The sequence below is a fragment of the Dermacentor andersoni genome, chromosome 6 (assembly GCF_023375885.2).
Source record: "Dermacentor andersoni chromosome 6, qqDerAnde1_hic_scaffold, whole genome shotgun sequence".
Taxonomy (NCBI): Eukaryota; Metazoa; Arthropoda; class Arachnida; order Ixodida; family Ixodidae; genus Dermacentor; species Dermacentor andersoni.
Genome location: NC_092819.1, coordinates 178,414,656 through 178,442,633, shown reverse-complemented (window position 1 = coordinate 178,442,633; position 27,978 = coordinate 178,414,656). Strand labels below are relative to the sequence as shown.

At 46.7% G+C, this 27,978-nt stretch overlaps 1 protein-coding gene and 1 pseudogene across 1 annotated transcript in view; both read right to left on the bottom strand.

Annotated features, from left to right (window-relative positions):
• The window catches only part of LOC140218906 (uncharacterized), a 31,434-nt pseudogene extending 29,047 nt beyond the window's left edge, over positions 1 to 2,387 (bottom strand).
• Positions 1 to 27,978, bottom strand: part of LOC126523919 (uncharacterized) — a 359,924-nt gene that overhangs the window by 157,441 nt on the left and 174,505 nt on the right. Inside the window, exons 9-13 of the mRNA XM_050172335.2 lie at positions 21,803 to 21,916; positions 13,666 to 13,779; positions 13,128 to 13,234; positions 6,653 to 6,743; positions 2,486 to 2,622 (exon numbers count right to left, since the gene is read on the bottom strand). Of these exons, the coding sequence (XP_050028292.2) occupies positions 2,486 to 2,622; positions 6,653 to 6,743; positions 13,128 to 13,234; positions 13,666 to 13,779; positions 21,803 to 21,916 (563 nt within the window). The remainder of the gene's footprint in view (positions 1 to 2,485; positions 2,623 to 6,652; positions 6,744 to 13,127; positions 13,235 to 13,665; positions 13,780 to 21,802; positions 21,917 to 27,978) is intronic.

Sequence of the window (27,978 nt, the reverse complement as noted above, 5' to 3'; positions counted from 1 at the left end):
GGGCGCGGCCAATCGCAGACTCCGGCATGACCTTCAATCATCTGCTTTTTGTGTGCTTGTTTCTGTGTGGAGGAGATAGCTGAAGTGGCAAATTTGAAGACGGAGAAACACGCTTTCCAACGAGACCAAGATGGCGGCACTCAGTTCCACCGTTCCAGATATATTGTGGCTTGAAAAACGCTGTTCTTTCTTGGTATCTGCGAAATTTTTCGCCACCTTGGCTGATAAAACAATTTTTTTACAGCACTTCTACGTGGTTTATATGGATGATATTTCGGAATCAGATAGAAAAAAAGTTATAGAAACTGAAAATGTGACTTTCAAAAAATAGATCTTTTGGCCATTTTTCGCTATGTAAAACCCGCGTCCCCCGTACTCTTCGGTTAAGACGAACATTTGGAGTGACCGCCACCACTACCGATCCTGGGGGCGAGGTGCCTCGATGCGCCGCTCCAGGGGACGCACACTTTGATGCACCCTACTCGAGACCTGCAGCACACATCACCCATGGACAGAGGCAAAAACAAGTGGAGGAAACAAAAATAAACAGTGACGTTTCATTTCATGAACACGGGTGACGCGCAAGCATACGGGTGTTGCAGTGCACACGAAGCTATTGGCCCTCAGGGCGCCTAGACTGCCCACACTGCAGATCGTATTCAAGACAGAGCTCGCGAGTCGCGTTATACACAGCAGCTGCCAGAGTAAAACGCCCTCTTGCAAACATTCACTTACTAACCAAATGGACAAGCATGGCGTCGGCACACACAGACAAACATGAACACATCACATTCGATGACTGTCGATGCTCGCTGTCAAAACGCTGGCGTGAGAAATCGCGGCAGCAGCAGCCAGCGAAATGATGCTATGACTTCAACGCAAACTGAGCGGCAGGAACAGAGCACACACAAAGCTACGAGCCATCGGCCCAACTAGATTGTGCCCTCAAAGCAGATCACTTGCAAGATAAAGCCCGTGCGACCATGGGCAACCGAAGTACAACACCCCCCTCCCTCCCCTGCCCCGGTGCCATGCACGCAACGGAAGACGGCGTGCTTCCTCCCCCCTTTCCTCCCTTGCACACACGAGATTAATGGTATCTTAAACTGGTCGCCTCCTTCCCCCGAAGCAGAGTCGGGCAGATACAGCATTCCATGAACTCAGAGGCAGAGGACAAGAGTGCAAGCCGTACGTGTGACTCGCTGTCGGAGGAAGAAATGGCAGATGCATAACCATGGGACTACTGCCGAGATCCACTGCCAACGTCCACTATCCAAAGCTCCCAGTGCTGCCGGGAAAACCGACGGACCCGCTGCTGAGACGAGCGTTCGTCAAGACGATAGCATGCAGTGGCCTAGGTGGCCTACGTGGCCTGGTTACGGTGGACCGTCGCCAACGGCGGCGACGCTGTGCTATGATGATGTTGAAGGAAACACTTCAATCTCGACGACTGCTCCGATGACAGGGCTCGGAGCGCCTCAAAGCGCTCAAAGATGGAGTAGAGGGATCGAAAAGAACCAGCCGAACCCCAAGGCGCGCATCCTCTTTCAACCAGCCGAAGACAACAGCGCTCGCGAGAGCAGTATAGAGCGCTCCAAAACAGCCAGCCAAAGATACCATAAGCCACCATCATTGGCTCACCGTTGCACACTTTTACTCGCACATACAGTGCACGGCATGCAAGGACAATGCTGTCACGAGACGAAACCAGTATGTCCATATCGCAAATGAAACCTGTAGCAACTTCCAGAAGAGGTCAACCCAGTGCGCCTCTGCCTACCTTCCTCCTCCACGATGCTTTGCCTCATTTCTCCTTCCCCACTTCACTCAAAGTCACCTAGCTTTTCCTCTAGGTTGCGTTGCTTTGCCGCGTGATCAGCACACTCCTTCATACTTTCGCTAGCTTGGAGCCTGCACGAATAATCTGTGAAGTGGCAGATGCCAGTTTGAACTCACTAGTGAACTTTCTCTATCAGTACGGAGGCACAGAAGAATTTTAAATGTCATTAGGTGAGACGACGTCACTTGCAGCTGCTTGCCGATTTGCACAGAAGCGACAAACATCCATCACGGATTGGATGAAATCAAGCAAGATTACCACTTGAAGACAGTTTTCTAATAAGTTCAGCTAAATAAATTCTTTTTTTGTAATTCCTCCCCCGTTATAAGACTACTTCATTTACCGTTTTGAAGCAAGATTTTGGAAGCACCTGGTCATGTTTTAAATTATTCTTCTGATAAGATGAACTTGTGATAATTTTCATGGTCCCTTCGAGTTTGTCTTAAAGGTAGTCTACTGTATAGATTACTTTAAAATTTAGGCCAATGAAGGCAGATAAAGCATAATAAAGCCCAACGATCAGACAAGTCCATGCACTAACCATCATTCCCACGGTGGCTGAACGATCGCAGTACCAGAGTTCCCGCTATGCCTTCACAACGTTGCACAGTCTAGTTTATCGTGCAAGATGGCTCTCCAACTCACCCTGAGGTGGAACACACTGCGAGGCCAGGGCAGTGGCCGGCCGTGCCAAGCACAAGGCAGCAAGCAGCTCACCCCGCAACACCAGGACAGATCCCAGCTGGACAGTGGCCGGCAGCTCCAGCAGCCACAGTCGCCACCTACACACAAACAAGTGCAATCCTTGTCTAAAGGGGCGACAGCATGTTCTGCAGGACTACTCATTGAGAACCAGTGCTGCTGATTAGGAAGTACAAAAATGAACTCATACAGTGAACAGGTCGTTTTACATGATACCACTGCAACAATCAACGACCCTGGTTTCTTCCACGAATGCAAGTGACAACTGTTGTCTGGCCAACTTAAAATGCAGCACGTCTTTCACCGAGAGTGGCATACTTGCATATGGCAGCTGACACATTTGTCTGGCACATAGCAGAACATGAAGCACAGCCAGTGTTCAATGCAACTTATACTGCACTGCCACAGTGCCAAGGCAGCCGAAAGTGCCAGCTGATAGCTGCTCACACAAAGATTGCCGACAATTTGCGTGTCATTTAATTGGCTAAAGTGCTATAGGGACCGACGTTAGGTCCACTACAACCATGTGCGAGTCAGCATGCAAACAGCCTGAGAACCCTTTGGGCCAATGGCAGGAGCCAAAGAAGCAACTTTTTTCATTCTTCTTTTTCTGACCTCGCAGTACGAGACCCGCGCTGGAGCGCCCCATATATTGAAGGAGGCCGAGGAGAATGACGATGGCTGCTCCCCCACCCCATTCCCTTTTAGGAGAAGAGCAGCAGTGCCTAGCAAACAGCCGCCCAGAAATCGGGCAGATTTGTCGTTTCAGCAATTGTAAAATTGTTGAAAGCAGATAACAATGACGAGGTCACTAGGTAAGCTGGTTTGACCCCGTCTATCGTCACGACTTCTTCCCGCCTGTTGAGGGCTATGGTAACAGTTTTTTCTGTCCACTCGAGTACCTTAAAGGGCCGTCAGAGTGCGGTGTAAGAGATGGTCGGATGCCTTCATGCCGTATGAAAACATCGCTTCATCGGGCAACCGCAATGTTGTGCCATGGACCAGCTCCACAGCTGTACAGCCGACGTCTTCCTTGAAAGAGGAGCGCATGCCTAGCAGGCCAACAGCCCAGGAAGAGCAAGCCTGGCATTAAGGCAGTTTGACGGAGAGGCGTTCAGCCATTCCATTTGCCGATGGGTCATACATGGTAGTATGTATATGGCGGATGCCAAGCAGGCATTCGAGTTTGGGGAAGAGATCACATTTGAACTGTCAGTCCCGACCAGTCGTAAAAACGCTGGGGCATCCAAAGCATGACCTCCAGCCACTGGCAAACGCAGAAACCACTGTAGGTGTCGTTGTATCAGTAAGAGGAAAGGCTGCAGGCCAGCGAGTATAATGGTGTACACAAATGAGTATGTAGCGAGCACCTTGGGATCGTGGTAGTGGGCCAATTGAAGCAGGCGTCAGGGGGACAAAAGGAGTGAATTGGTGACTTCCTGTGCTGTGTCATCTTGCAGCATTGACAGTGAACACATTCAGGAGCCCAGCGGCGTACGTCAGAGTTCACACTCGGCCACACAAAGCAGGAAGTAATTAAACCCTGGGCGGCATGAACTCCAAGATGACTAGCGCTATATGGCTTGTGTGCAAGTCTATAACACAGACTTGCACAACAAGCTATACAGCTCATTCAAAACGGAATTCTTATGTTTTTGTAAACTAATGAGGGCTCTCACAACACTTAAAGGGACACTAAAGCAAAACAATAAATCAGTTTAGAGTAATGAAGCATTGTTTGAGAACCCTGCAGGCAGTCATTTAAATAAAATTGTTTGATTATTAGATGAGAAAATGAAGGTTTAAGTACCAGTATTTGAATTTCGCGCCGAAACCCCGACGCCGCTACATCAGTGCGACGTCAGGGATTCCAAAGTATGTTTTTGCATTTGGGCCGCGTTGCCTGAGTAAAGGTTCCCGAAACTTGCCATGTTTAATATTTGGTTCCTTTAGAACACAATGTAGTCAATCTGTACCGCTATATACAATTAGTAGGCGCTAGAAGATGCCATCAAAATCCAAGACGTCACAGCCCCAGATGCGGGAACTTAAGTAGGCGTTGCCACCCGTATTTCGTTGTTGCTTACCAAACGTCTTATCGTTGTAAGAATGGTGTTTTTGGAGTTGTAGAACGGTAATTTACTGATGCAGAAGAAATCACTTTTCACTTTAGTGTCCCTTTAATGAGTCTGTGAAGACAACAGCCTTAGCGACATTTGTGAGGTTTATGTGTTTAATAGCCGAGACTTCCGCTGTAAAAATACTGGTGTGGGTTTAGTGCTCCAGATGTTGAAAATGAGGGTCCGAGAGCTGAGTAAGCAACACCAGCAGGAGACTTTGAAGCATCTGTAAAATTCATCACAGGAATACTTCTAAGTTAAAGAAAATGTGACTGTATGTGAGCCTCAGGTGCTCATTTTGATATTTCTAAGAAAGAGGTGTCACATTGGATAGACTGCCACTCCCAAATGTTGAGACAGTGTGGAGGAACCTCGCACACTGCGAGGTAATGCGCCAAAAGTCAAAGATAGCCGCCACCTGAGTAAACCAGGCTGCAGGATTTTATGGCCAATAAGGCAGCAGGTGCATCTGCACCATGACGAGGTCCTCTGAACCGGTCGTCAGTCTCTCGTTAATGGCCTCATCCATGACATCGGACTCGCTGTATAATCGTGTCCAGGTCACCACATCATATTGACCGAAGTTAGGCCCACTACAATAATGTTTGAGCCAGCAAGCGAAAGGCCTGAGAACCGTTCGGACCGATGGCAGGAGCCAAAGAAGCTATTGTTCTTTTATTCTTCTGAACTTGCAGCTCACAGCACCAGGGCACGAGACACACACGCTAGAGTGCGCCATACCGTACTTACTTGCATAACGAACGCACTCGCGAAATGAATGCAGCCCCAACTTTTCCAATCAAGAAGTGCAATTTTTTCTTTTTCTTGCATAATGATTGCGCCCTGAACTTGCTGCTGCGAAGTAAGAAACACACGGCACAATTAGGCGTCTGATATGGCATTCGGCGGGTGCGATTGTGTCTGACGCCTTGTTGGACACCAAATCATACCGTGTCTCCTACTTTTATTGCGATAGCAATTATATGGTCATTCCAGGCACATTTTTACTGTCGTCGTCGTTCTCGAGCGCCACAAGGTGTAGGTGTGAGAGCGCACGAAGGAAGCCGACAATCGCGACTCAATCTCTCGCGCCGTCTTTCGTCGCGCAAAAGGCCCCAGAGGGGCGGGACAGCCGTGTTGCAGTCTGGCAGCAACTCCATATTCCCCAACCACGCTCGAGGAGCGCCGACGATCGCAGCTTAGCCTCCCATGTACAACGAATGAAAACGGAAAGGAAACACGGCGTCTTCCGTCGCGTGCATGGTGCCAGAGAGAGGGTAGGGAGAGAGGGGGGTGCGGCGTTTTAGTCTGGCAGCCAGCAACTGCGTATTACGTGGCTGTGGCAGGCCCTACATTCAAAGTGATCTGCTTCGGGGGCTGAGTTGATGGCGGCTCATACCTCTGCGCGTGCTGCGTTCTCGCCACTCAGTTTGCGTTGAAGCGAATGTTTGCGAGTTTATACGGGCGATAAAACTACTATCCTTACTTGGGGTAGCTGTCTACACATATGCTATCACAACCAATGGTTTGCATTTTGGGCGAAACTGACTGTTCTAGAGGTGGCCGCGGAAAAGAAAATCACTCAAAACTTTACTCTACATAGTAGACGCACCCCGCACCCCCCCCCACTTTGCGCCTATTCTTTGGGGAAAAAGTGCGTTCATTATGCGAGTAAATATGGTATACAAAAAGCAGAACAGGAGGATGACGATGGCTGCTAGAGTGCTTAGATAGAATGGTCATTCTGCTGAATTCTGGCATACAACTGTACAATATGGTGCTAGCTCTGAGAGTACCAAATTGAACAAATTATTGTGCCACCATAGTCTCACGTTGAGGCACTTTTCCTCCTGCCCAATGCACACATTATCGCAGGGTAGCGGATCAGGACACGAACAGAGCATGGCAAATAATTTTTTTACATGGTTCAGTGGGCACAACAGTCGGCTTACTTTGTTACCAGGTGAAAACCTATGCATGAGAAACACACCTGTGCTTCTCGGGCAGCAAGGCATCCACGTGGGTGGCTTGGCACAGCATCACACACAAGCTCCGCAGGGCCGAGGGCTCGAGTGGTCGGCCTGGGAAGGTAGAAGTGTCAACAGTGACTTTTGTTGGCTGCCGATTCAATAAATTCAAATTAAACTTGGCACTCACTTTATATTATGTCAAGTTGGAATTGAGTTTAATTAGCACAGATGCAATAAAAATTTGTTAATCTGCAGCTCATGGAGCAAGCAAATTGTTGAATTATCAATGCTAACATGTGTTAACAGTAGGCTTGTGTGAATATTCGAAATTTTCGAAAATTGAACGAATAATGCACTATTCGATATTCGCATCGATTCGAATTTTGTTATTTGGAAATCTTGAAGTATTCGGCTCGAACGAGCCACACACGGCAGAGAGAAGGAGTTTTCGGAAGTTTCGATTTTGGATTCAGTAATACTTTTTCCAATCCAATCCAATCCAAACGAAGCCAGGAAAACATAACTATGCTCGGAACAAAGGCGTACAAAAATGCATCTCGTCAGTGTGGTGGTGTGGTCGATTGCGTTTAGTGGGCGACTCTGTCTCTGCCGCGGTGGCATTTGATCAATCCCAGCCGCCTTGGATCACTCCAGAAAGCACCATGGAGGGACTTGCATGCGGCCAGAAATCCAATTTGGAACTTTTTTGTAAAGATTCCACCGGGAACCGAAGCTCGATGTCTTAAATGGAAGGCAGTCCTGAAGACCCCGACAAGTACGACAACAACCCTAGCAATACATTTAAGGAGACACCCAGACTTGCACAAGGACTACCAAGAGAAGCGGGACGCACGCGAAAGGCCATCCAAGCTCAAGGGGGCAAGCAAGGCAAGTGGTCAACAGCCATCCACAGTCGACAGTTTCAAGCTGAAAAAGAAAGCATCGGCCTCAAAAGCCCAACAGATTACAAAAATGATAGCTCACTTCGTAGCTTGTGATATGCACCCTTACAATATTGTCAAAGAACCGGGTTTCCTCGACATGATGAAGTTCGCTATGCAAGATTATGCCGTGCCGTCTAGGACAATGTTCTCGAGAGTCATTATTCCGGACCTCTACACATCAAGCAAAGAGATGGTGAAAAAGAAGCTCGGGGACATTTTTGCAAGCGGAGTGGAGTCGTTTTCAATCACAACTGATGGTTGGACATCGCAGGCCAATGGCAGCTACGTTTGTGTAACTTGTCATGTCATAGACAGTGAGTTCGTGTAACACGTGCACGCCTTGGCTTGCACGGAGATGACAAACTCTCACACTGCAGAAAGCCTAGGACTACTATTTATCGCAGGTGTCATCGAGGAGTGGGAACTTCCAGCCCACGGTGCTGTGCCAATCTTCATCGTTACAGATAGTGGAAGGAACTTTACTTCTGCAGTAGCGTGGTCGTCCTGTAGTGGTGTGCAATGTTTCGGACACACCCTTCAGTTGCGTGTCAGTGATGCCAAAAGAGAAGTGTCAGGGTTTTTGCAGCTCTGTGCTAAGGCCAGAGCAATTTGGCTAGATACAAACGAAGTGCCAAGGCCCGAGGACGGCTTCAGGAAATTCAGAGAAACATGCAGCTGGACCCTCTTGAGGTTATACAAGATGGGGTGCACGGTAGCACGATTAAAAGACGGGACAAAAGAAGACACACAGGGACACACTTAGTGCTGTCTGTGTCCCTGTGTGTCTTCTTTTGTCAAGTCTTTTAATCGTGCAACTGTACACGCCTTCAAGATGCATTACCAACAAGCCCACATTGCAACCCTTGTTATACAAGATGTCCCGACGCGATGGAACAGTGAGCATGCCATGATGGCCAGGCTCGTGAAGCTCCGTACGGTCACCACTGCAGAGCTTTCAGAATCTTACACACTTCCAAACTTGAACGCAAGTGAGTGGAAGCTTATGAATGCAGCAGTACAAGTCTTGAAGCCACTTGACCATGCCACAACTGAACTGTCTGGGGAGAGATATCCCACGCTATCACAAGTCATTCCCCTGTTGCATTGTACTGAGGTGGTTCTAGCTGAACATGTTTCCGAAGGTGGTGAGGCAGCATTGCTTGCCTCAAGCCTTTTGCGTAGCATCAAGATGAGGTTCCTTGATATCAAGATGTCGCGCCTTCCTGCATTGGCAATGTTGGTCGATCCTAGATACAAAGATGTCTGTTATGCTGAACGACCCGCAAAGCAATGTGCGTTCACTCTACTCACAACGGCAGCAGAAGAGACTGTGCCAGTTGATCAACATGGTACAGCAACAAGTGAGAACAGCACCTGCTCTGCAGATCCAACAGGGGACTCTGTGTGCAGTGTTTTTACACACTTCAGTTTGCGTGCACATCATCAGTCAATGCGTATAATCTCGGATGAGGTTGCTGGGTACTTGAAGGCCCCCCCTTCTTTCCCGGTCCGAAGACCCCCTTGTGTGGTGGAAAAGCAAGGGCAGCCACCTTTACCCAACCCTGGTTGCAGCTGCCCGTAGGTATCTTTCAATATCAGCCACCCAGACAAGAAGTGAAAGGCTTTTTTCGACTGCAGGAGCCGTTGTAAGCTGCAGAAGAGAGCACCTCAAACCCCAGCATGTGGAACAGCTAGTGTTTTTGCACGAAAATTTGTAGATTTTCATAAATAATCAAGTTGTTTACTTTCTTTGAATAAATCCCAGATGTTAGCCCTCTGCCATTTTTTTTCTTTGCTACTATTCGAACTATTCGCTTCGAAATTATTCGAGAAGAATTACAATTCGCTTCGAATTTGCTTCAAACCAAAAAAGCACTATTCGCACAAGCCTAGTTAACAGCATCCCACAACTATGTTGCTAACAGAACAATTAGCCGATCACCACCAGCGCCACAGACAAGAGTACAAATATGCACTGCAATAAAATAACCCAGTGCTTACTGTTAAGCGAAGCCAATGTTTGTATGGACGTCACTTTTGTATGTGATGGCTTGATCAAAAGGGTCATTTACACTCCAAGGTGTTTGGCATGCTATTAAAATCAAAAGAAAACTTGCAGGCAGTTTATACTCGTGGTTCTGTGACAATGAAAGAGCTTCTACGAAAGTGTTACAACATCAAGTATTCCAGCAGCATTTGACAGAATTTGTGTCTTGGAACACATACTGATTTAGCATAGATATTGCATTTGGCCACACCATTATTTCAAAAATTTTAAGCTTGTTTAATTACATTTTTCTAATTATCCAGGTAATTAGTACACAAATTATCCTGATGGCCTAACACCATAGGTATCACAATCGAATATTGTACCAATTCTTTACAGCTGGGCTAGCATTAGCTGAGACAGCCTGTATAATGCGCACCAAAAAAGACAGTGTGAACTGAAATGATCCCTGTGAAAGTCCTGGCAATCGGTCACCCCACAAGCATTTCACCTGTAAAGCAGTTTGCACAGGAAATGAGCTCTGGTGCACTGGCTGCATCCACCATGGTGTGTGTAACCGGGCAGCGATTCCCAGATATCGAGCTAAGCACCAAGCACAAGCTGTGGGATGGGTCACGGGGAGGCACCTCCAGGGGTGAGACTGCCCAAAGTAATTTTAAAACAATTTTTGGAGCAAGTAAAACTACATTATGGAGCAGTTTGGAGCAGACAAAATTTCATTTTGAAGCAAGTTGGAGCAGGCCAATCCGAATTTTGGTGGAATATGGCAGCACACTTCGAAACCACGACAAAACAGAGAATAAACTAACATGACCACTGTACTGCAACTGTCTTAAGGGGACACTTAAGACAAACACGTAGTCGATGTGGACTGTTTAAATACCGTTCCAGAAACCTCGCAACGCTTGTTTCATGCCAAGAAAAGACATACTTTACGAGAAAATTGCATCTGAAGGATCCAAATACAGTTTTTGAAATTCAAATCTCCCGCCGCCCAACCAGGGGAGTGGTGACATTGCATACGCCATCATCACTCTTTGCTGCCGTTGGTGAGTACAGCGGCACCCGACTGAAGGCGGTACTGAGCCAAGACAGGGTGGTGGATTCGCCACTGCAGCTGCTTTTTGGTCAAGTGGCGTAGACCGTTCAGGCATCCCGTGACATCACATGGAAGTTGAATTCTCCGCTACTTGCGGTTTGTTCAAGTTTCTTGAGCCAGCAAAACAGCGAAACTATACACAATAAGGAAACTATTGAAACGTGAAAGCGTGGGTGGCCCGGACTTGAGCAAAAACTAATCCTTTTGACCGCCACGTCGTTGTCAAGGGCAATTTCAATTACTTCTTTTTTATAAAAATTAAATAGAACTGGACAAGTAGCATTTTATTTCGTCTTATAATACAATACACAGATGTCTTTTTGGAATGAGTGGTTGAGTACTAGTGACAGAATTTAACTGAGGTGTGGTTTTGTCATCGGGCAAGTACTTGAATATGCCGGGGGAGTCTCTAACCATTTTCTGCACTTACTCTGTTCGCGATAATATTGACACCTTAGAGATTCTCAAGCACTAATCTATCACTTTAGCTTGACCATATTATGAACGTAAATTAGTACTGTCCTTGGCTCACAACCTAGTCTAGTGGAGAAATTGCGTCATCATACCAAGCAATGCCAGAAAGCATTTGCTAGAATTTCTGCACGAAACACACCAAGGGTTACCAGCTATGAAGGCCGTGGCATGCTCTTTAGTTTGGTGGCCTGGACTTGACCACAGTATAGAGCAGCATTCAGCTAATTGTGCATACTGCAAAGTAAATTTGTCTATGCCATCAGTTGCCTTGCCCGTAAATTGGCCGAAGGTGCGAGAAAAGTAGTCTCACATTCATGTTCATTTAACAGGGCCGGTTGTCTGGAAGGTGCTGGTTATGATGAACACACAGTCCAAATGGACAGAAGCTGCTCCTATGAAGCTTGCAAATGCAGCAAGCACCGTAACCTGTCTGAGGAGCATGTTTGCCTGCTTTGGTGTGCCATGTACAATCATCTCGGACAACAGCACACAGTTCACAAGCAGGGAATTTGCTACATTTGCAGCAAAAGACATCACACACCTTAGCACGGTGCATTTTCACCCTCAATCAAATGAAGCGGCTGAAAGAGCGATTCGAACCATAAAGGAAGGCATCTGAAACGAAAGATGAACAAAGGAAATCTGGAGCAGAAATTCACGCAGCTGTTGTTCAATTACAGAAAAAGCCTCTAAGGAAATCACCTTCGTAGATGCTTCTCGGATACCAATTAAGATCACATGTAGACACTTGCTTCCTCATGATTGGTACAGGTGCAGCAGATGAGAGCAATGACTGGGCATTGCCACTAGATCAGCATGCATGTCCACAGTTACGGAATGGGAGAGAAATGGACTCCTGCACATGTCAAATCAGCAATGGAAGCGCAGATGGTAACCATTCTTTAAAAAACCCTACTGCCATTTTCAGGCAGCACATCGATCAAGTGCTCCGATTCATTGCCGAAGTCACCAGTCACTGAGGCTGCTGCTAGCGACCCAGTTTCTGACGAGATGCCAAGTCTGGTCAGAAATAGCATGATCACCAATAGCATGTCTCCTTTTCAAATGGCTGGCTTGGATAATCCTGTAGCTACTGCTAAAGCTTTGGAAGGACACACTTACTTAACCTCCCAACCTGGCGCTTCCAACTACCCCAAGTCTAGCTGAAGCTACGAAAAAGTCCTCCGCCATTGAACAAGGCAGTGCAAGCCAGTGCAGCATTTTCATTTTTAAGAAGAGACAAGGGCTGTATTCTGCAACATCCCACTGGCACTGCTGCATAGCATATCTTTTTCCTTACCTGCTCCCACTCCCCTTTCCATTATCGGGAAAGAAAGCAACCGCAAAACTCGAATAAAGATTCGCTCGAGAGATTCGCATGAAATAAAGATTTCATGCTCGAGCTGTATGCGCCTGGTTAATGTTCCAGTCAGCATGCCGTGAATACCGTTATGTGCAGTCATCAGTGCCACATGCACCGATGGCAAACAGTTCTCGAATCAGGCGGCCAAGTTTGCACGATGTACGTTTGCACAACACCCCTACCACAAAGGCTTGAAGGGAATGAAAACCTCAGACATATCTGCATCAGCCCTAAGCAGGACACACAGGCACATTCATCAAACACAGCTATAAGACAAGCCCAAATGGTACTTCACAAGGCAAGCTCTGCCTCTTGTTGGAAAATATTGCATGCCAATGCACAAAGAAAGTGGTCCTCACAACAGCTCAGCCTTTATAATTATCACCCCATCTCAAAAATCTCATAATCTTGCTTAACTTGTAGTCCCACAGGCTAAGCCTCAATATTTTTGCTGTGCTAATTTTCCGTTTAAATGTTGCTTGAACTTCTTTGTCTACCACATGCTAGCCAGCAGAAGTCTGTAAAAGCCCTATATGTAGCACTGAAAGATGGATATAGTGATAGTTGCAATTTTCCAATTTTCTAGGCAGCCAACCAACCAGGTCACCTGGGCAAAATAGGGAGCCAAGGTCGGAACAGGGTGCCAGCTGTTTCCGCAGAAGCTCCTGCAGCACCAGGTGGCCTTCCTCCACGCACTGGTTCAGGAAGACTGTCCTGCAGACAGGCACACGCATCACCACACTCTCCTACACAATCTTCGGGATTTGCATTGCTCCTTTACACTGTAACAATGAAAATACTGAAATTATACCTCTGCACTACAACATGAATGCACAACTTTCCATTTGAGCAAAGCTAAACAACCATAGTCAGGCATAGCATCAAAGTTTATGTCAATTTTAATACACAGATACCACACTTCCCCATCCCACTTGCATACATACCACATGGTTGAATAAAAAACAGGAAGAAAGTGCAGCGCAACAGGATGGGAACAGGAGACATACACAGCGCTCTTTTCTGTCCTCGTTCTGTCATACTGCACTGTATAATGATGAAACTAGCCTTTAGGAAAAGAAGCCCACACAGAGGAATGCACTTTCTCCAATGTGTCTGCAAAATGGTCACACATAGATGACACTCACTTGGACGTCTGTTCCCAGACTACATTCCACAGGGGCCATGGTGGTCTCTGGCCAGGCACAAGTGCACGAGATACCCCATGGTAGCACAAAAGGACACAGCGTTTCATATCCATCCTGCACAATCAATGACTCGCGATCATGGTCCTGACATGCAGAACCACAGCCAAAACATGCAAATCACCTGCACCAACTTCATGAAATGGTTCTTTCAAAATAGGGCACAGGTGACGCTCATATAGTACTGACACCAAGCACACACAATCAACATTAAAAATTATTCTTTTTTTTTCGAACAAAGGGATGCTCACACTCTGATGACAGAGTGTTGCAGTGGAAAGCAAGCCACCCCTCATCTTACACTGTCATTACACTCTCCGAGCCTATCATTTAGACAGCGTCTAGTCTGTCCAACCTAATATTTGCCACAGGTAAGTGGGAACTACACCTCTGCAGCTTGCCCATAGCCTCCACAAGGAGTTTCCTTACAGACTAGTCAATTTTCAGGGGGCAAAAAATGCCACTTGCTCGTTGTGCCATCTCCTTCATTGTGAGCAATTCTGTTTAAGCATGCTGCAATGACGATTCCTTTCAGTACCCCAAGAGAATACTGAACACTGGCATGCCCACACGAGTTCTTTGAGAATGATTTGCCAGAAGACAAGTGAAAGTGCAAAGACAACAGATTAAGTTAAACTATCAGTTACAAAGTGGCAGTGAGATTTTCTCAGGACATTGACTGTTGTCTCAAGTCGCCAGCAGCATGCTGGCGAACAGCGCCACTAAGAACAGCTGTAGGTGTAATGGCATGTGATGCAGACAATGGGCAAAGGTGCACACAGCCCTTGCACTAATATTGTACTGCAGTTTCCAAGGCCTGATGAAGTGGAACTTCATCAGGCCTTGAATGCATTTTCATGCATCTGCTCTTGAGAAAGGTTGTGACTTGTATGAGGCAGGCCATGTTCATGGTATCAGGTAATATTTAAAGCAGCACGCAAGTGCACCCCACAAGCAAAACTTATCACAGCAAGCTAAGACATGAGAATTGTAGGGCGCATGCAAAAGACGAGGCCTGTGTACCCAACAGGCAGTTGTCTCGCTGGCTACTTGACACTCAAGTTGCAGGAATCAACATCACTGGTCGATCCGTTGTGGGTTTAACCAGGTGTCAACATTGTTGGTTGACTGTCTGTCTCGCTGCACGCTGCGGAAAGCATACAGCAAGCAATCCTCACAAACTTCAGCAGTTTACATTATTTTGCTGTGCCCGTTAACATTGCCGTGCATTTAATGCATGTAGATTGGCAAAGCAGCATAAAAATCATGGACAAAGAAATACGTACGATTCTATCTTCTTGATGTTTTTTCTTTTATATGCTTTGCCTATCATACATGTGCCGGAACTTGTGATTCCTTGTCCATTTTCCTCCTTTTTCTTTTTACTATGCTTTGCCAATCTTAATGTTTTAGCAACTAGCCCAATCATCAGTTTTGTTCTACAGTTAAACCTTGATATAACGAGGTAGGTAAAATTGGCAATTTGCTTCGTTATATGAAAATTTCGTTGTATTGAAATTCGACCTTTTATGCAAATGAGTACAGTTGCCAACTGATTTTTCTTACATGGAAAGAGGCAGCAGAATTTTCCGAATTACCAGGCAATCGAAAAAGGCAAATGTGAATAAGAAAGCAGTTTTATTTTGATGAATTTGGGAGTTGGTGACAAATGATACGATTTCATGACACGTCGATGACATCTTCACATAGGTGGTGTGAATTAAGCAAAGTGAGCCACACTTTCGCGTGCACTCCGCCTCCTCGGCTGATAGCGTCGCCAGCACTGAGACGCTGCCATCATGAAAAGTGCCGGCAGCGGGGAGCGTATACGTCTGCCTCTCGCTCCAACGGGTCACGGAAACTCGAGGTTACGCAACCTTTAATACTAAACGTGCATGTGGGAAGACAGCTTACATGATACCATGCCATCTCGGCACGCCCGCTTTTTGCATATGCGGCAGATTATGCCTAAAGCACAGTGCGCAGCTGCGTATGCACTCAGCCATGCTTACAGCCATGCACAGCCACAGCCAAGGTGTGGGCCAGAAATAGCGACACACCTCGCATGCGATTGATCACATTACCACGAGCTCGCTCCCTTCCCACAGGAAGGCAGCTCTCATGCGTGAAGCCACCATCTTTCTTCTCTCACCCTCGCACACTTTCACTTGCATTTAAGCATAAAGTGCGCGGAATGTGACAGGATCTTATCGCACTTGGACTTTATATGGAACATGATGCAGCTTCACTTCGGTGGTCGCTCTCCTAACACCGCATGCAATTGGACAGGTGCATTTGTAATTAGCCACTTGTAATTCAATCATTTTACCAACTGCGTACACAGAAGTTTCCATTTATTGTCTCAGTATTCCTTTGCTGCAGAAGCGAAATTTTGTTATATTGAAACCACATAGAAATATATTTTGTTATATTGTGGTTTTAATTACATGGTGTTCTATGGACAAGAGATTGTAAAAAGTTAAATGCTTTGTTATATTGACAACTTCGTTAAATCAAAGTTTGTTACATCAAGTTTTAGCTGCATTTCACACAGCCTGGCAGGACGAGAATGGTAAGTGTCGACCAGTGCACGTGTAAGGCCGGCATTGATCTTATCCATTGATGCAGAGACCACAAAGTCGCATACCAGCCACAGCCAGAGCTAGGGAGCACGAGGAAGAAAAACATACTCTATAAGAATAAGACTGAGCTGCTGAGAAGGCAAACGACGACTATAAATTCCTGTGTTTGCCTTTGGTGCCCAAGCTCTGGACATATCACACCTGTGGAAGCGAAGACACACGATTTACTTGGAACACAAAGCTCTCACAGATGAAGGCCTCCTTTATTTATGTTAGAACAAGTAGACAAAAGCAGAGCACCATTGAAAATGTACATACCATAGCCATGAGTCCGCACATATCCAGGATGTTCAGCGTTCTAGCTGGCAAGGCTGCAATGAAAACTAACGTAACAGAATGGCCTCATCGGCTTCAGTCATATTTGAAAGATGCATGTTCAGTAATGTTCATGCACCCCAAAGTGCAATACGCTTTGTTTGAATTTGGTTCCGTCAGGTATTTCGGGAGCACAAAAGAGAATAAACATCATCAACCAATGCAGCTAGCGGCTGCAACTGCTGCACCAGGCCTGGCCGCATGAAGGTACCACTGGCCCAAATTCGTTCACGCCCGGAGCCAGTTACCGAAGGACACTATACAAGTGTGCTTATAGTTGTTAGCTTTGACACAACAGTGATGCCCGAACAGGTGGTGGCTATGGGTGCACTTCGAACCAGTCACTTCCCCTGGCCTTCCAGAAAGGACATTGGTACAGGCACAGAGCTGGATGCACCATCGATGATAGGTACGGATCTTGTTGCGGTGATGCAGTGATGACCAGCCGTCTGGTGACCTGCTCTCTTTGTGGCCTTTGGCTGATCACCAGGAAGCACCCTCTCGGGATGTCAGCATTGCTCTCCCAGCAACTGTCTTGAGCCTTCAATGCTAGCTCAGTGCATCTTGGTGTCAAAACCATTCCCGTACAACTGCATCGTTTACTCGCCTCTCCCTCTCATGTCGAAGTGGTCTTCCTCGCTACTGCTTCTGCTTAAGTTGGTGGGCCTTGGTTTGCCCCAAAGACCCAAAAGATGCACTGGGGCTTCTCTTGTAAAAATGTTTTGTAAAAACTTTTTTAGACCAAGCGCCTATTACAACACACTGAAATCACAGTCACTCTCGATAGACTGGAGCCATTTTCTATGATGCCACCGTGGCATGCTCCCACCTCAGTTTGTCAGTCAAGCCATCCTTCTATTCGGCAAAAAAGTTAGATGGCAGCCACTATTAGCGCCGGACAGCTGAACAGGTGGCGCCACCTCGCAGAACCGTGGAATAGCCTGGGGTGACGACCGCACGGCCCGAAGGTTGTGTCGGCGCTTTGCGTGGTGTGTTTTCATTGCTTCTTTGTGTTGCATGCGAAAATGCCGTGATCTACCGAGTCCAGGCAGATGTGTTGTGCCGTAGGTTGTGCGAAGACCCTTGCGAACATGGCAAACACGCCAAAATTGATGCACTTCTACAGGTTCCCAGCGTGGGCCCACTTTCGTGAGCGCCGTGCCAAACGTGAATCTGCTTGTTTTGTGTAGGCAGAGGTAAGCGCACACGTCCAGCCCTACAGGTTATGTTTAGTAAGAATTAGCGATGACCTCTTCGCATATGCTATCTTTAAGCTTCCGCTGCTTCACGCTTTTCAGGTGCGACTGCACTGGTGACTGGGATTCCCATGAGCACACGTTTTTAGCCACCTCTTCGTGGGCAATCGCAAGTCTGATAAGTCGTGCAGACTGAGCTACAATCCCATAATTTTTCATACTTTGTATAAGGAGCCTTGCAGCTAATTGTCTTAATCATTTTAATCGGTAAGTTTCTTGTGAAGGAACTGCTATGATATTTATATGTAACATTTTGAATCTCTTTCCAGTGACCGTTTTTCACGACCTATCAATAAATTGTCATTCAGCAGAAGGTGTGCCTACAAGTTTTTTAATGTTGTTGTGGATCTTGTGTAGTAGTACTAATCTTGTCGAAGTGTGGTGTACATTCCGGAACGCCCGCAAACACCAGCAATTAGGCTGGAATGTACAACGAGCTATACGCGACCAGATTTCGACGGCTGGCGACTTTGCTCGTCGCTATGTTGTGCTTTGAGTGTCCCTTGTTTTTCTAGGTACGAGTTTGCCCAATAAAAAGTTAATGGCTCGTTGTTTTGACAAAATACTGTGAGCTTCTTCCTCATCACTACAATGGGACAATGCGCATTCTAAGCTGGTCACTTGTGCAGTTGTTCCGCAGAGCAAACGTAGTAGTCATATGATGTTTAATGACTAAACTTTTCCCTGTGATTCACAAAAATGATAGCACAACATTGAACATTGTGCAGCTGTCAATTTTAAAAGCTTGAAGGCCTTGCTGGCAGCAATCGCGACACTTCTATTGGTATTTATTCGATTCGTTTCTGAGTCAGCCTCGCCGCACTACAACTATGCAATGGAGTGAAGCATAAAAGTACTAGCGATTTGCTTGAGTGATCGGTGGCAAACCATCTGTGCTGCACCTACTGCTAGTACATTTCGCAGTCACAAGTATGTCAAAGCCTAAACTTCCATCCGCACATTTACTGGAACATCAACTAACCCGAAGCGGAAAAGCGCAACTTTGCGCCAAACAGCTGATTGCTCATCGCCATCAGTTACCTTCAGAAACAGACGTAAAACTTGTATCACTTGCTTTGTCACCTATACGCAGTTCTCTTTAGGCTCTTCTGCACGAAAACATGCAATAAACTTATGTCAATAAGCAAACCATTAACAAAAACTTCATTATTTGTAGTCCGTGTATTATAATATGGTGTCATGTGAAACGTGCACGATTTTGCACAGCGCACGATTTTGTGCGCTGTGCACAAGGAAACATGACTAGCAGTATAATTCAGTGCTACACGAATACCGAGGCAGAACAAGCAGATCGCAGAGCATTATGCGCTGGAACACGGTAGAAAATCCTGTCCCCTTGCACTTGCCTTTACCCTAATACCAAACTCGCAAAACGCTACTGCGTTAGTAATCTTCCGGTGTAAAGTGACAAGGGTTAGTAATCTTCCTGTGTAATGTGACAGCCACAAACGCACAAATCCTGGCGCCGATCAGATAGCAGCAGTCCGATGCGCTGCAGCCAGTCAGCTCGTCTTCTGCCTTGCAGAGGGACACAATGTCGCAGCTTGACATATTGCCAGTCGCTACATTTGCAGTCCACAAAGCAACAGTCTAATCGTAGTGCTCGCGAAAAGACTGAGACCGACTCTGACCGCGGAGCTCTCGTGAAAATGAAGCACATAGTAACACAAGCAAACGACGCTTGCTGTGTGCCGGAAGTGCTTAAATGTAGCGAAAAATTGTTCTTGTGCGTTGTCTTTTTTTCCTTTCTTTTTATAGAAACAAATTAACATTCCAACTATTTCGAACATCATTTGTTCACCATAAAGGTGGAAAAATTATCGACGAGGCACCCTAGGCAACTAATCGAATAGCTCGCCCTACTGACGTCAATTGGGTGAGTTACGTCGTATGGGTAGGGGTGGCTGAAAATTCCGCCAAGCAGTGTGCTGCGATCGGCAGTGATGTACATCTTTAAAATCTGATAATAAATTACACACTTTACACAGAGCACTTATATGCATCAATTATAGATCAGAAGGACCTACTCTAACAACTCAGTACGTTTGTACAAATTCGTCAAAATCGTTTCAGGGTCCCTTAAGGACGGCATCATATTGAACCTGGAAAAATGCCCTTTTCAGGATCTCTGAGGTCTCCTTCCTTGGAGTGATTGTCTCAGATGAAGGCATCAGGCCTGATCAATGTAAGGCAGTCCAAGCCATGGAAGCTCCTAAGGATGTGGCAGGGGCAGACAATTAATTGCTGGGAATGATGACTTACCTGGCCAGATTCTTGCCGCACATTTCCAACATCACAGCGCCCATCTGCTCCCTCCTGCACGTCTGCCTGTTGGGCCTGGCAGCAAGATCAAGAGGCAGCATTCGCTAAAGTTGGTACGGGTCTCATATGTCACAGAGTTACCGACCACCATGGGTTCGAACTTGGCGAGCCACCGGGCAGCATGGCAGAACAGGTGAATGTTCGCACAAAGGCGCTGAGGCGTGCCTCAAGCCCCCCAAGATAAAGAACTCTTGGCATCAGACAGCTGCATGGGCAAATACTATCCTGCATACGCTACTACAGTTTCCGTAGACACAAGTTCCTTTTGGACTTCGTGTGGTCTTGCTGCAGACACAACCATCAGGAAAGAGTCGCCCAGTAGCTTTTCATTCGAGGTTGATGACCGAGACTGAGCAGCGTTACAGCCGGACAGAAAAGGAGGCTTTGTCTACGACATGGAGTGTCCAGCAGTTTGACGGATTTGTCTGGGACAAAGGCAAGCATGTATGCACGCAACTCCTTGACAAGATTGGGCTGTATTCTTGGACAATCACTTTTGAAGACACTTTCATTTTTGTGATATTGCGCTAGACTAGCGTCGGATGCGTGGAAAGGTGGCAACATTTCCACACTGTAGCAATTGCTACGAACGGGTGGGTGTCTGATTTTCCCTTTATTAATTACTTCTCTCCGCCTTGCGGGTTTCCGCAGAACGACTACGTCAAGCACTTGCCTTTGTTTCGTGCGTTGTCAACAAATTCGACTTCGCCCTGCCATCTTCTAGCCGCCTGGTTAGCTCAGATGGTAGAGCGGCTGCCCTGGAAAGGCGGTGGTCACGGGTTCGAGTCCCAGACCAGGATGAATTTTTCTTCAACTGCGAGGCTTTTCTTTCGAGGAACCCGTATGGGTTTCCTTTATAGCAATTGCTACAAACAGGTGGATGTCTGATTTTCCCTTTATTAATTTCCACACTGTGACAAGATCGCGTGCTTGGCACTGTGCCAGGAATGCTGTCACTCATAGACATTGATGTGTTTTGTGTTAGTCACGCGAAATTGAACGTATCTCTGAAAGTTAGTCCGAGAACACGGTGCACCTTTTTTGGCCTCTTGCGGAACAGTCGCGTATGAACAAAGTAACTTATTTTTAAGTGAATCCAGTCTTTTAGACTTCCCATTATTCGGACATTCTTGCGGTCCTCGTCGAGTCCAAACTATGTGTCGGTGACTGTATTAAGTGCGACTAAATGATAGGCTTCGAGAGCATAATAACATGTAGAAAATGGTCATGAGGGGCGGCTTGCTTCACACTACAGCACATGTAGGTGTAAACCGCCCTTTCAGAGGTGCCTTCTTTTGCTAAAAAACACTCGCTAGGTTGACAATCCCAGCTGCAAAAGGTTATAGGCACAGTCATCAATGCCTGAGCATCCCAACCCTATCTCTTCAAGAAAACAAAAAAAAAGATTGTTTTTTGTCGAATGCGTGCTTATGTCTGGAATAAATCACTCCGTGAAGTTGGCACAGGTGTACCCTTGTAATCCAACAAAACCAAATCCCAACCATTCTCAGGCAGATCACTTACAGCTTACAGGATGAGTAGCACTGCGTGAGAAATTCCAGCAGCTTTTGAAGGCTGGGCAACTTGTGACCAGCAATTTCCGGGTACTTCCACAGGTAGCAGGCGAGGACCTCCAGCCTGCACAACAGGAATAACTGTAACATGTGATCCACAAGTGGCTGCTGCCACCCTTGAAATCAGCATTCCTATGCAGTTGGGCTCAATATAAAGATGCAACACCTTATTAAACCCAATGTTTCGGGTGCCGTTTGGCAGTGTTCCAAGCTTAATTCCACCAAAGTACGTTGTACACATTGTGGGGGTCTCGCATGTGCTCTTAGGACAAAGGTACGACAACACAGTAGCGCAAATAATCACAAGGGCAATTATTGCACCTTTCATACAGTAATGCAAAAGTCGGACTTCCTAGACAAATCTATGAAGTCCGACTCAATGCGACTGGACAGCAGGCGAACATGTTCGCCCCCATACTGGACTCCAATGCCTGGTCACTCACACGTACGGTCAGACGAACGGTGGTGCGTTCGAACAATCATGTGTGTCCATTCCAGTGCCCGGCTCCTAGGCCTCGCAAGACAGTCTCGCAGAAGCATGGATCGGTGCACGTGCAGAACGTCTGCGCCGCTTGCCAACATTGAACCAAAGCAGAAGACCCTAGTCCCTGTCGCACCCAACTAACTATGCTGTAAACTAATGTTAGCAGTGCCACACTCACGCCATCCCTCATATCTTGCAACCACGACAACAGCCGCCAGATCTTAGCTACGGGAAGAAGCCGGATTACAGGAGATGTAAGAGCCATGCGGGGAATACATCAGAGGACGCATGAGAGTAGCACATTCCCACAACATTGTATTGTAACACATTGTTTCTTTGTGACCAGCATTTATTTGTACCTTTGATTGACTGTTGGCAAACATGAAACAATATATACACAGAACATCAAAACACCAAGAAAGTTGTACAGTTATAATCGATAATTGTTATAACCAGATCCCATAGAAAAATGCCAGGGAGAAGACAATGGTAAAAAGCATTTATTGCCATACTACAATAAAACACTATGCTAATCACTAGCTAAAGCAACTTCCACCATTTCATAGCTCCAGATTTTACAGCTGATTCAATGACAAGTCCTTTGCAAAAAGCAAGTATCGGTCATATCAAGAGCCATTTGGGAGCCTGTCACGAATTTCAGCTATCTAGAGACAGATAGGAACACTGTACAAACATATTAAAAACCATTTATCCCAAGAAACGATTATAACTAAACGCCTAACCACACGCGACTAACCGTGCACGCCTGGCTACGCGTCGCATCTGCGATGCCGTGCGCCCCTCTCCTGCGCATCTAGACAGGGGAGACTCGCAGGCATCACGTTTGTCAGGGAGGTCTTGATCTTGGGCGTCATTTTGAGCATACGTGACGGAAGTGGCAGCTTGTGTACCGACATCACATGGCCTGAATGTACACTTCCGGCAGTTCAGAAAGATTGTTGATGTTTCAGAATCGTGCGGAGACGCTGGGAGTCGCTGATGGTTTCGTGTCACTAGGCCACAGAGTTGAAATCTTAGTTGAAATCAAGAAAAAGTTGAAATCTTAGTTGAAAGTTGAAATCAAGAAAAAGAAATGGGCATGGGCAGGACACGTAATGAGGAGGGAAGATAACCGATGGTCATTAAAAACCTGGAGGCTTACGAAAAGGGTTCTACTTAAATTGAGGACGACGCAACGAGCTATGGAAAGAAGAATGATTGGTATAACGTTAAGGGACAAGAAAAGAGCAGATTGGGTGAGGGAACAAACGCGAGTTAATGATATCGTAGTTGAAATCAAGAAAAAGAAATGGGCATGGGCAGGACACGTAATGAGGAGAGAAGATAACCGATGGTCATTAAAAGTTACGGAATGGATTCCAAGAGAAGGAAAGCGTAGCAGAGGGCGGCAGAAAGTTAGGTGGGCGGATGAGATTAAGAAGTTTGCAGGGACAACATGGCCACAATTAGTACATGACCGGGGTAGTTGGAGAAGTATCAGAGAGGCCTTTGCCCTGCAGTGGGCATAACCAGGCTGATGATGATGATGATGATGATGATGATGATGATGACGACGACGACGATGATGCTATCGACGGTAACTTCCAGATTTGAAGGTAGGCAGCCGACACACGCCAAGACAACACAAAACTACCATTTGCTGCAGCAAAAAAAAAATAAAAAGGAAAGATGGTTAAAGGCAACTGAGGATTCTTCTGAAATAGGCGCTCCGGTGCGGTCTTGGAGTGAGATTCGGTTCAAGTGTTTACGAGGGGAAATAACTGTACCAAATTTTCTTGGGTTATTTTTTATCATGGATTGGAGGTCATGTGAAAAGAATTTGTGCTTAGTGTCTGAATGTTACTGGAATATTTTTTTTTTTTCACACTCTATGTTTTAACTGTGCCACTGGGGTTCCTTGCCACTTAGCAGTTAAAACTGGCATTTATTTTTATTTTTTAATTCTGTGATACCATGGTTTTGAAATATTTACCTGGAAATAAATTAGCAGAATATGAGCATGTGAATGTTGCATGAGTGCTTCCGAAAAGAGTTTCCAGTTTTCCTCATCAGGTCGGGAAAAAAGTTACGTATGAACGAGTTGTACAGATTCTTTAAACCTATGTTGATTGCAGTGAAATCAGCCTTCTTATAATTAAATATGCATTAGGTGTAGAAGTACATTTGTATAAGGGTAGTTCTAATGTAAGGTTAATGAGTAGATGATCACTAAAACCACACATCACATAAACTGACGAAATTGTTTCTGGGATGGATGTCAAAACGACGTCTAGAATATTGTTACGGGGATGTTGCGAGTATAGAAAGACTATATTTACCATATATGTATATACAGGCTGACTCAGAGTAGTTAAGATGGCTGACCACCAACAACACGCAGCAGCCAGCGTCTCCGATCTACTTCGTCCTCTCTCTTCTTTCATCCTTTCGTAACAGGACCCCCGGGTGGCGAAGCGCCGTCTCGGTGCATGGTAGGCAAAGAATTGCGAGCAAAGAATGGCTTCAGCCGCGAAACGTGCATGACGTCAACAGGCGTCTGACTTGAGAATGCATCAAAGTGTGTGGCAAAATCTCGTAATTACGCCGTTAACTTGGCATAGGACTTCATAAGGCCCTGAGTAGCGAGAGAGAAACTTCTGGGAGAGGCCAACCCAACGACATGGTGACCAGAGGAGCATCCAAGCGCCTGGCGCGAACTTAACATCGCGATGGCAGCGGTCGTAATGCTCTTTTTATATATGCTGCGAGGTTAATAAACGAGATCGGGCGACTTGACGTGCCATGTGAGCGGTCGATGACTTCACAAGCATCCCTCAAATTGCAACACGCGGCACAGAAGGGAGGATGGTGTCCAACGGCAATCTGGGGTCCCGACCATACAAGAGATAAAAGGGCGAATATCCTTCGGTGTCATGTCGGGACGAGTTATACGCGAACGTCACGTAAGCTAGCGTGGCGTCCCAGTCACGGTGATCGTTGGAGACGTACATCGACACCATCTCTGATTGTTTGGTTGAGACGTTCCGTAAGACCATTTGTTTGTGGGTGGTAGGCAGTGGACAGCTTCTGCTCAGTGGCACAAGAGCGGAGGAGGTCGTCGACAAGTGGAGATAAGGATGAGCGGCCGCGGTCTGTGAGCAACTGTCAAGGTGCACTGTGGTCGAGAATGATGTCGTGGAGGAGAAAATCAGCGACGTCTATTGCACAACACGCCTTTGTTATCACGTAGCGTGTCGCATAATCCGTAGCAACAGCTATCAACTTAATCCCTCTAGTCGTCGTCAAAAAAGGGCCAATCAGGTCAAGGCCTATGCGAAACATTGGTTGAGGGAACTTCAATTGGATGGAGTTGTTTGACAGGTGCCAGGGGAGGTTTCTTCCGGCCCTGACACAATTCACAAGTTAGGACATAACGACACACAGAGCAGTAGAGACCCGGCCAGAAGAACCGGCGTCGTACGCGGTCGTATGTACGCAAAACTCCAAGGTGTCCCGCCGCCGGTGCATCGTGAAGTTGTTCGAGAACGACAGATGGCAGATGACGAGGAAGGACAAGGAGCAGCTCAGGGCCGTCAGGGTTGATATTGCGGCGGTAGAAGATGCCGTCATGCAGCACGAACATGCGCCACGTGCCGTCGGTGCGGCCAGATTGCACTCCGGCGATGATTGACTGTAAGGATGCGTCGCATTATTGTTAAGCGCGCATGTCGGTCATGTCAGTCAAAGACATCATGCAGATCACCGGATCATGCGCAACAGAATCGGGAGGGTCCACGGGGCGACGCGAGAGGCAGTCAGCGTCCTTGTGGAGGCATCCAGTCTTGTAATGGACACTAAATGAAAATTCCTTGGTTCGCAAGGCCCAGTGACCAAGCCGTCCAGTCGAGTCCCGAAGGGAAGACAGCCAGCAGAGTGCGTGATGGTCTGTGACGATCGAAAATGTGCGGCCGTACAAATATGGCCGGAACTTGGCAACAGCCCAAACTAAAGCCAAGCCTAACTACTAAACAAGCGTAAGACAGCTGACATAAGGGAGTATAATTTGGATAGAATTGAACATGCTCTCAGGAACGGAGGAAACCTAAAAGCAGTGAAGAAGAAACAAGGAATTGGCAAGAATCAGATGTATGCATTAAGGGACAAAGCCAGCAATATCATTACTAGTATGGATGATATAATTCAAGTGGCTGGGGAGTTCTATAGAAATTTATACAGTACCATTGGCACCCACAACGATAATGGAAGAGAGAATAGTCTAGAGGAATTCGAAATCCCGCAAGTAACGCCAGAAGAAGTAAAGAAAGCCTTAGAAGATATACAAAGAAGGAAGGCAGCTGGGGAGGATCAGGTAACAGCAGATTTGTTGAAGGATGGTGGGCAGATTGTTCTAGAAAAGCTGGCCACCCTGTATACACAATGGCTCATGACCTCGAGCGTACCGGAATCCTGGAAGAACGGTAACATAATCCTAGTCCATAAGGAAGGGGACGCCAAAGACTTGAAAAAATTATAGACTCCAGCTAGGTGATGGAGTAATTTCTCTCGGCAGGCGACAGCTGGCGGCTGGCGTAAGCTATCACGCACTCGGTACTATTTTGTTGTTGGGCGAGAAGAGCGCCGATGCCATGGCCGTTTGCATCAGTGTGGACTTCGGTCGGTGCAGATGGATCAAAGTGAGCAAGTATGGAAGGGGTGGTCAGAATCCGATGAAAGCGGCGAACGTGTGAGCCTGCTCCAGGCCCCGTGAGAATGGCGTGTTCTTCTTTCGATCTGTCAAAGGCCGAGCAACGTCTGCGTAGTTTTTGACACAATGGCGAAATAAGAACACAGGCCGACAAAGCAGCGCATGGTAGAAGCAGAACGTGGCACAGGGAAACTGTGTACGGCGCAAACTTTTCCGGATCTGGTTGGACAACGGATGCGTCAACGAGGTGTCCCAACACGGTAAACTCACGGTGCCCGAATTGACACTTCGTGGAGTTCAGTTGAAGGCCGGCTTTTCAGAAGACCGCAAGAATTGCAGCGGGTCGGGTAAGGTGGCGGCCGAATGTGGGAGCAAAAACAATAATGTCAAGGTAACAGAGACAGATGGTCCATTTGTAGCCTCGAAGAAGTGAGTCCATCATACGTTCAAATGTCGCAGGAGCATTGCATAGGCCAAAGGGCATGACTTTGAATTGATATAAGGCATCCGGCATGATGAAGGCCGTCTTATCGCGGTCCATTTCATCCACTGAAATCTGCCAGTAGGAGGATCAAAGATCGATAGACGAGAAGTATTTAGCTCTGTGTAAGCAGTCCCAGGCGTCATCGATGCATGGTAGTAGGTAGATGTCTTTTCGAGTGATCTTGTTCAAGCGGCGATAATCGATGCAAAAACGCCAGGTACCATCTTTCTTTTTCACAAGGACGACAGGCGAAGCCCAAGGATTGGCTGATGGCTTGTGACCCCTTTGCGGAGCATATTGTCCACTTTTGTTTGGATGATTCGACATTCAGCATGCGATACACGATAGGGACGCCAACGAATACGATTCGTGTCTCCAGTGTGTATACGGTGCTGAACACCAGATGTTTGGCCTAAAGGCCTGTCACCAAAATCAAGGATGTCACTGTAGATT